General features: G+C 53.4%; 1 protein-coding gene across 1 annotated transcript in view; it reads left to right on the forward strand.

Annotated features, from left to right (window-relative positions):
• The first annotated feature begins 275 nt into the window (after positions 1-275).
• Iqank1 (IQ motif and ankyrin repeat containing 1) overlaps positions 276-9,993 on the forward strand; it is a 30,288-nt gene continuing 20,570 nt past the window's right edge. Inside the window, exons 1-2 of the mRNA XM_052748081.1 lie at positions 276-364; positions 3,883-3,969. Coding sequence (XP_052604041.1) covers positions 277-364; positions 3,883-3,969 — 175 coding nt within the window. The 5' untranslated portion in view covers position 276. The remainder of the gene's footprint in view (positions 365-3,882; positions 3,970-9,993) is intronic.

Genomic DNA, 9,993 nt, shown 5'->3' on the forward strand with positions numbered 1-9,993 from the left:
TGGATTCCAGCAGGGTGGGCTGAGCCAGGATTGTAGAGGACAGGCACACAAGCATAAAGAGAGACATTCTTGCCAGGCATCCTTGCTCAGGCCCACTGGACACATACTCAGATAATCAGGGGCAGGCAGGTAGACCAAGAGATTGGATGGGAAGTGTGCTGGAGGTCTGTGCTCCTGCTGCATGCTCATCCAGGGCCAGCGCAGTATGTTTGCTGCCTTGTCCTCTACCCTTCTGAACATACCCTCCCTGGACTTTTCTTCCTGCCCCCCAGGAGCATGAGCAGTAAGAAGGGGGGAGCCAAAGCTGCTGCAGCAGGGAAGGGACAGGCGCCCCTCCCTGGGCCCAAGCTTCGAGCTGCTGCTGGTGAGTGCACCCTCTGACCTCCAGGGCACCGCCCCAACACTGACCTTGAGACCTAGGTACATAGGGTTCCTCTGAGAAACCCTTCTCTCCAAGGAGTCTTCAAGGGATCATTCAGCTGGGCTTGGGCACGATAGATTTGACGGCTTAAAGCCCAGATATGCAGTGTAGCCTGGACCTCTAGAGCTCGGGTGGGGAGTGGGCATGGGACTCAGAAGAGCACAATGTTAGAGCCCCTGGAGGTAGGATAGGGGTCAAGAGGAGATTGGAGGGGCAGATAGCTTAAAAACAATGTTGAAGCTGGGCGGCGGTGGCACATGCCTTTAATCCCAGCACTTGGGAGGCAGAGGCAGGGGGATCTCTGAGTTCGAGGCCAGCCTGGTCTACAGAGTGAGTTCCGGGATAGCCAGGGCTACACAGAGAAACTCTCTTGAAAACAACAACAACAGCAACAAAAACCAATATTAAAAAAGAGCAGGGCTTGAATCTAAGTTGGGAATCTTCATGATACGTGGTTGTCCACTCCTCCTCATTCCACAATCATCCCGCCTCAGCCTTTCCCCTTCAGACCACCTCACCATAGATAGCACTGAAAGGTTACAACTAGACTGGCCTGGCTTCTGCAGAGCATCAGGAGATGGACACCCCAACCCCACCCCCACCCCACGTGAGCGCGCTCCCTGCGTCTACCCTCCTTCATTCAGCCTTTATCACCCTTTCGCTCTGAGTGCCATCCATTCTGCCACAGCTGTGAACATCTTCCAGGCTGTCTCGTGGGCTCTGCACCCAGACTTGCCTGGAGTGTGTGCCTGCTGCAAGAGTGCCCACCCAGACCTCGATGCAGCCCGGCATCTTAGACCTGGAGCTGGCAGGCGGTGGTGACTCCACACCACCACCCTGGGGTGAAATCCTAGTTGCCCAAAATAGACCCAGCTGCGTCTGAGGCCAGTCTTCCTCCTGGAATGAGGATAATGGGCCCCAGCACTGCGTGCCGCCTCTGTGATCTCAAGCCCTGGGCGCCAAGCTGCAGTAAACAGGGGGCAGGGCCGCTGGACCGGACGAGAAGCTGTCCAGGATAGTTGGGGTGGGGACTGTTCCTCATTTCTGCTGTTGTCTGTCAGCTGTGCACCCAGCCCTCACCCCACACCTTACTCTGCCTACTGCCCTGGACAGCTCCTATAGCTACTTGTCCTGGTCCCCTGACACCTTCCATCCCCAAACAAGTTCCCTCCCTCGATGGCCTCTGCCTGCCAAGCATTGTGTGGTCTGGGCAGGCTTGCTGTCCTTTGTCCGGGCAAGATTCTGTGTAGTGGGCGCCAGCCCCTCCAGGCATACAGGCCCCCAGAGGTTCCCAGCCCCCACACATCTGTAAGATGCTTGGGTGTCCACTGTCCCTTCAGACTGCCCACGCCCCTGCCCATAGCCCTCTAGGCCTTACCTGGCCTTGAGTCTGCAGGGCCTCGAGACCCTCACTCCGGAGCTGCTCCAGGGCCACAGCCAGCTGCAGCCCCTCCATGTGCACCCAGGCCTGCTCCTCCTGCAGCTGCTGCAGCCACAGCTGCTCCTCCTGCAGCTGCTGCAGCCACAGCTGCTCCTCCTGCCACAGCTGCATCTGCAGCTGGACCTGCCGCCTCCGGTCCTCCAGCAGCAGCTGCTCCTGGGCTAGGCACAGCTGGACTTCGTGGAGTCTCAGCAGTTCGGGGCCCAGGGCTGGCATGGGGCCCCCGGCTCCACAGCCCTCCATGTGCTCAGGGGCCAGCACCAGCTTGGATTCCACAGCAGTGGCCTGAACTGGCCTCCAGGCTGCCTGTGGCTGCTCTGGCCTGGTGGCCCTGGAGTGTCCCTGAGGAGCCAGCTGAGTGCTGGTCACGTGCCCTGTCAGGGCCACCCCCACCTGGTCCTGAGGGCCCCCTGTGTCGGGGGGCGGGGGCTCAGCCTCGGGGCGCTGCTGCCCAGCTGCCCGCTGGGCCCTGCCCACCCTCTTGCCTCGGGGCTTTCGAGCTCGACCTCGTTTCCCAGACATGGCCCTGGATCCAGAACTTCTTTCACCAGATGTCTGCTCCCCAGGGGCCTGGCTCATCCACTGGCCTTGTCGGGGAGCTCAGAGGACATCCCAGAGAGCCTGCTTGCTCTCAGCCAGGCTCAGCCCTCTCTGTTCCTGCTGCCCCAAATGGCTGCGCTTCCCCTTGGCCCGGTGTCCGCAGCACAGCACAGGGCCCTGGCTCTGCCCATAGGCCCCACAGGCCCCACTCTGTGGCACTGGGTCACACCAGGGAGTTTATAGGGACTTTGGCGGCTCGGTGGCTCACCCTAGCCCAGGAGGCTGACTAACGTGCTGACACAGGGTGCGGGACTTTACAGACCACAGACTTCACTGGCCAGACTGGGAAGGAGACGAAGAAACTGGGGGCGGCTCTCAGTAGCTAGACTGCCGCTTGAGGACGTGCCCGGTCCTGCCTGGGCATCACCAAGGCCCCCCACCCTTTCACCCCACCCTCAGTCGCGGGAAACTCAAACTGTCCACAGAGGCAAGAGCTGCATCTCAAATGCACCAGCCCCAAATGCCCAGACCCTCACTGGCCATAGACCATCCCAACCCAACTGACCGCTGGAGCCCCAAGCCTACCCAGATGAACCCTGCTGGGGAGCTTGCCTGGGGAACTTGCCAGAGAGGAAAGGCCACCATAGCCCCAGTATGAACCACTTGGGCCACACTGTGGGCTGGTGAAGACACTGAGCCTTCAAAAGCCTAGAAAAAGAAGAGTCTAGCTTGTCTCCTAGGATGGGGTGTGGGACCTGACTACTGCCATGACTGGGAATCCAGCTCCCCCTCTGAATTAAAACAAGGCCCAAGGGACCCTTCCAAGGCCCACCTGTTAGTCCCAGGGGTGGAGCTGGGGGTCCAGGACCAACTCTCATCTGAGCCTTTCTTCCCAGACCTCCCGTTTCGAGGCGTCGCTCCAGGTGACATCCTCCCCAGTGGTTCCCCAGCCCCAGCCCGCTGACTCACACCCACGCCCAGGGCCTCATCCCAGCCAGCTCTGCTTCACTTCACTGGCCAGACTGGTTTGCCTGGCCCAGCCCTGCCCAGCACACACCCCCATCCATCCTGCCCCTGCCTAGGCACCTCAGGATCGGAAGGAAGGAAGGAGAGCACCTGTCTGGAGCAGAGCTGGACAGAGGCTCTGCTGAAGGGCGTGGAGAATGGCAGAGGCATTGTTTGGGTGGGAGACAGCAGTCAGGACAATGAGGGGCACACTTTTTAGGGGCTTCACATGCCCAAGCCTGGGGTTTCAGCTCCAGGTACAGGGGTAGGTGTGTCTGTTGGTTCTTGATGTTACCAGGCTAAGATGTATTTGCTGTTGGAAGACGCTGCTCATTAAAGTTGTGGCATGTGCTGGCCTCATGAGGCCTCCCCTAATAGCCTAGGAACAAGCCTAGCTGGTGTCCCATAAATGCCACCTGAAGTTGATGGGGTGAGGGACAACTCGCATCCTAACACTTCTACCACCTTCCCTCAGGGAAGCCGAGGGAGAATCGCCAGGTGCAGAAGAAGACAGGCCAGCCGGCCAAAGAGTCCTATTCTGAGGACCCCAAGGCCCCTGCAGGTGAGATCCTGGGTCTCCTACCTCTGCTAAGGGGTGGGCCAGCAGTAAGGGACTGCCTTGGGCCCAGACATGCATGGTATGCGTATCTATGTATGCGCATGTGTGCATGCATGAATGTGCGAGGGCGTGTGTGCATTTGTATATCTATGTGTGTGTGCATATAATCTATGCAGTAGGCCAGAAGCACGCAAAGAAATCCCCTTCCTATGCCTTTTTAGCCCGGGGCTCTCTGGTCGGCCTCACAAAGTCAGCACGAGTCTCCTGCCCTGAGCACATCGCCCTCTGGCGGCAGTAAATTGATCCAGTCATGGGCCACGCTCGGGGAGTCCCACCGTGGAGTCTGGAGTCCTGTGCCTGCTTCCTGGACCCCAGCACCTATGGACAGGACCGGATCTGTTCGGCCTGCTCACCTCCTGGCTCTGGCCCCGGCTCTGCTCGGTGTTCCCAAGGTTCCCAACCTAACAATTAGGTTAAGGTCTCACCACCAGCACCTCGACCCCATTTCAGATACCACCCAACTCCTCTTTGGGTGTCCTGAAGCCAGCACAGCCAGCCAAGTTCCTCTGAGCTCACCCCAGAGTCCCTCCATCCACAGTGCTCCCAGTGGCTGATGCCTGGACCCATTCCAGACGGCCTCGGTGTGCGATACTTTCCCTGCCCGGTTTCCAGGTCTCACTGATGATGATGATGCCTGCTTTCAGCGGGTTGTTGCCCTGGCTTGCCCTTGGCCTCTCCCTCCCAAAGTTCTCAGAGCAGCCACAGGGTGTGTGTGCGCGCGACGCTGGGAGATATTGCAGCTGCGTTGCTGGTGAACAACCCTGTCACTTGTGAACCTCCTCCATTCCCATCCTCAGGTGCCAGGATAAGGAGACTGAGCCTTGTCCTGAGGACGGGATACGTGTGAGGTCTGTAGGCTGTTCTAGTGTTTATGCCTGATGCATTGACCTGGGTTCTGTATAGCTCAGGGCCAAAGAGACTCAAGCGAAGACAAATGTGTGGGGATGCAGTTCCCAGCACAGACTCAGACCACGGGGGAGGCCACAGAGGAGGAGGAATCAGCGTCCTCCAGAAGGACCAGTGGCGTTTCTCATAGTGCAGCACCCCCTGTGTTGCCCCTAAATTTGCACAACCTGGAAGACCTTCAGTGGTTGGGCAGGCCAGACTCAGGAGCATTTACTGCTGGGGTGCCAGGAATGCATGTGGGCTTTCTAGAAAGTACTTTCAGCTTGGCCAGGGAGTCAGCATTCATGTTCCTAAGAGGTGCTGATCTGGATTCTCTTGTGGTTTCTTTTGCCTGGCTTTAGTATTAGGGGACTCGCTCTGGCTTCATAATTTCTTCTTCAGATTTATTTATTGAATGTATTTATATGTATGCCTGCCTACATTTATGTGCACCGTGTGCATGCAGGTGGTTGCTGAGGCTCGAAGGCATTGGGTCTCCTGGAGCAGAAACTACAGTGGTTTTAAGGCACCCAATGTGGGTGCGAAGAACAGAGCTCTGGGGCCTCTGGAAGAGCAGTAATAGCTTTTCACCGTGGCCCCTTACCTTTTAAGAATGTACTTTTATTACTTAAAGTTATGCATATGTGGGGATAGTATGAGCATGTAAATGTGGTGCCCACAGAGTCCAGAGACATTGGACCCCTGAGACTGGAGTTACAGGTAGCTATGAACTCCTCCACATGGGTGCTAGGGACCAAACCCAGGTCCTCTGGAAGACTAGTAGGTGCTCTTGACTACTGAACTACCTCTCCAGACCCTGCTGGGAGAGAGAATTCAATCTCTTTACCACCCATGAGTCTATCCTGACTTACACCCATTCCCTTATAGTAATTTTTATTTTTGCAGAATCAGTACCACGATCCCCTTTTCATTTTTTCCTATTAAAAAAAGGTTTTAGTTTTTATTTTCAGTTATGTGTATGAATCATGAAGGTGCCGCCGGTACAGAGGCCGGAAGAGAGGGATGGGTTCCCTGGAGTTGAAAGTGCAGGCCGTTGTGAGAGGCCTGATGTGGGTGCTGGGAACCGAACCCAGGTCTCCCGCAAGCAGCAAGTGCTTTTTAACTCCTCAGCCTTCTCTTCAGCCACTCCCACTTTCATTTTTAATCTTACTGTTTATATCCTTTCTCCTTTTCTTTGTCTAGATAGTTAAAGGTTTATTAATTTTTTTTTTTAAGACAGGATCTCACTACATAGCACCGGCTAACCTGGAACTCAGGCTGGCCTTGAACTCTCTAATCTGCTTGCCTCTGCTTCCCAAGCACTAGGGTTGAAGGTGTGCACCACCACACACAGCGTGTTGATAGTTAAAACACCAACTTTTGGTCTCATTGAATTTTGTTGTTTCCGTTTGCTTTCTGTCTAATCTTTATTTTCCTCCCCTCCGCTGTCTTTGAGTTTAGTTTAGTTTTCTCTTTCTTGTTCTTTAGGTCACAAAGGTGGGCTGCTGGTTTGAGACCTGTCTTCTTTAGTAACGTAATATTAAATGTCTAATTCCCTTCAGCACTGCTTTTCTGACCTGGTAGATTGTGGGGTGTTGTGTTTTCACCTACTGCTCAGCATTTTCTAATCTCCCTTGTGATTTTGTCTCTGATTCCTTGTTTAAGAAGCTCGCTGGGCAGTGGTGGTGCTCACCTTTAATCCCAGCACTCAGGAGGCAGAGGCAGGCAGATCTCTGAGTTCAAGGCCAGGCTGGCCTACAGAGTGAGTTCTAGAACAGCCAAGGCTACACAGAGAAACCCTGCCTGGAAAAACCAAACGGAGCAAACAAACAAAAGCTGTATCTTCACTCTCACATTCTATGCATTTCCATTTTTGTTCTGTTTCTGTCATCAGCCTCTACGTCATCCCACGGGTCAGGGCAGGTGCCCCAGTCTCACGTCTGCCTCCGAGGACAAGTGGAGCCCAGTGGCAGGGCACATGTTCTGCAAAGGAGTCATGGAGACTCATTCTGCGGCCTGCCCCATGTTCCAAGATGATGTCCCCTGTGCACTTGGGCATTGTGTGCTTGTGGGTGTTGGGCAGTGCTGCACTGGGTCCCATGGCTCTCTTATGTTAAGAACTCTATTTCTCCTCCTACTTCTGTCTGGTGTTCTGCTTGGGTTGGGGACACAGCAGCTCCCAGCTACCCTTGTAGGGATGTTTCCTCCTTGACTCTGAGACTTTTTTCTGAACATTGGTGGGTCATCATTACATGCATGCATACTTAGAACTGGCATGCGTTAAATCTTTTGATTATATAATGTTCTGTTTCATCCTCTTTTAAGCCTTTTTATGTTTCTATTAGCACATATTACTTATAGATAATTGCATAGTGACTACATGCTGACATTTTCATATTGATATGTAATGTATTTTGAGCATATCCCCCCCATTACTCTCTCTTGTCCCCTCTCCCCTCCACTAATCCCCATCTTCTTTCCAACCACTCCCCCTTCTACTTTCATATGGTGTGTGTGTGTGTGCATGAGTGTGTTTGCATGAGAGTGTGCATGAATATGTGTGTGCATGAGTGTGTGCGTGCGTGTGCGTGTGTGTGTAGGGGGGGAGAGAGGGGGAGGGGGGGGAGAGAGAGAGACCATTTCTCTAGGGTTGCTTATAGGCGTGTGAGTGAGCGACTATGTACAGGAGCATGGGCACCTTACCAGTGGCTATACCAATGAATAAAATGTCTCTCCTTTCCCCAGCAATCATGAACTGACCATAGGTCTCAGAGTGGGGCATTGAGTCCCCTCCCCACACTGCATGGCAGGATGTTGATGGACCCAATCTTGTGCAGGTCTTATGTAGATAATCACTACTGTGAGTTAAGATTATAATATCCTAGCTGAGCGGTGGTGGCACATGCCTTTAATCCCAGGACTCAGGAGGCAGAGGCAGGTGGATCTCTGTGAGTTTGAGGCCAGCCTGGTCTCCAGAGTTAGTTTCAGGTCAGTCAGGGCTATACAGGGAAACCATGTCTTGAGAAACAAAAAACAAAATAAAACAAAACAAAACATTCTAATATCCATGTCCTGCCTGGAAGACTTCATCATACAGCAGTCCCCCCTTTTCACTGATGACGTTATTTCTTCCATCTCTTCCGCAATGCTCCCCAAGCCTTGCAGAGGATGATATAGATGTCCTGCTTATGGCTGAGCCTTCAATAGTCACTTAGCCTCAGCACTCTGACCAATTATGAGTCTCTATAGTTACTGCTGCCCACTACAAAACAGCAACAAAAGCTTTTCTAACTGAAGCTGACAGCAGCACTCATCTATGCATAAACATCATCACCTAGTCACATCACACCCATTTACCAAAACAACAGCAGTGTCTTCCCCACCAGGGTCCATGACCTCACAGCCGTGGTGTTTGGCTAGCGTCACGGTACCAGATGGAAGCTCCCTCCAGTGAGGCAGGCCTCAGATCCAACCAGAAAGCAGTTGGTTGCTCCATAACAGACCCGCCACTATTTCACCAATGGGCACATTTAGCCTGGACAGTCAGCTGGACCACGGCGTCCACAGCTGTGTTAGACTGTTGGTGACCTCCCTGCCCCAGCAGCCTGCACAGCACCTTCCAGCGCGGAAAGGCCAAACCAGCAGGGAGGGAGCTTCCAGATCAGCTCCAGCTTGATTTTTAGGTGTCCTGTGACTGCAATATATGGTATCTACAGCAACAGGTTTTTAGTGTTTCTATTACTTTCTTAATCTATTTGTATGTATATGGGTGCATACATGCCACAGCCCACATATCGAAGTCAGAGGACGACTTGTGGAAGCTAATTCTCTCCTTCTATCATTTGGGCTCCGGGGATCAAACTTAGATTATCAGGCAAGCTCCTTTACCACTGACCACATAAGGGTTTTTTTGGGGGGTGGGGGTGGGGGTCTCTCTACATAGCTCTGACTGTTCTGGAGCTCTGTAGACCAGGCTGGCCTTGAACCTAGAGATCAGCCTAGCCTCTGCCTTCTGAGTGCTGGGATTAAAGGTGTGCACCACCATTGTCTGGCTACATTGTCTTTGTATATATATATTGGTTTTTCAAAACAGGATTTCTCTGTGTAGCCTTGGCTGTCCAGGAACTCACTCTGTAGACCAGGCTGGCCTTGAACTCACAGAGATTTGCCTGCCTCTGCCTCTCGAGTGCTGGGATTAAAGGCATGAGCCACCACCACCTGACTATATCTTTTTAATTTAAAGTTTGTTTCATCTGCTAATAACATAGGCCCTCATGTTTTCTTATATTAAAGATTTCTATTTATTTTATTTGTATGTGTGTTTGTGTGTGTATGTGTGCGTGTGTGTAGGCAAGCACATGTTTTCCACAGTGCATGTGTGGAGGTCAGAGAACCGCTTGGGGGAGTTGGTTCTCTCATTACACTATTTGGGTACTTCTGGATTCCGGGGGTTGAACTCAGGTCCTCATACTTGGTGGTAAGCTTGCACCCTTGCCCGCTGAGCCATCTCACTGTCGGTCCCACCGCCACTTTCTTTGGGTTCCTGGTTGTTGAAATACCCCTTTGTAGGGAGTGGAGGAAGCTCTGAGCAAGCGGAAGTTCTGAATGGATGTGGCGTTGTTAACCTGGGCACAGCCATGACAAGGGCCACGGACTCAGACCCGTGGGAAACTGACAAAGCCCCTATCCCCATGTGGGCCAGGCTAGAGAATGGCAAAGCCTTCTTCCTGTGGTCTACGTGTGGGTGTGTGTGTACGAAGGCACAGTTGCTCAGTGTGTGTAACACTAGCATCCACAGCCTCGTCGTCGTCGTCCTGGTCTTTACAGTCTGAGACGAGCTAAGCCCTCTTCCCTGTGCTGCGCACAAGCAGCGCAGTAAACACGCCGCTCCAGGGTGCAGCGGCAGCAGCAGCAGCAGGTGGAACTCCACCAGAGCGCAGCTACTCCTCTGACCCCAGCTTTTCTGCACATGTGTCTGCCCTTTCTTCCTGCCCTCATTGGCCCCAGCTAGGGTGCCAAGGAGAAGCTGCACAGGACAGCAGTATACTTTCAACTATCTGTGTATTTGGATCTAAAGTGAGT

This window comes from Peromyscus californicus, unplaced genomic scaffold (genome assembly GCF_007827085.1).
Source record: "Peromyscus californicus insignis strain IS unplaced genomic scaffold, ASM782708v3 Scaffold_20__1_contigs__length_68692818, whole genome shotgun sequence".
Classification (NCBI taxonomy): Eukaryota; Metazoa; Chordata; class Mammalia; order Rodentia; family Cricetidae; genus Peromyscus; species Peromyscus californicus.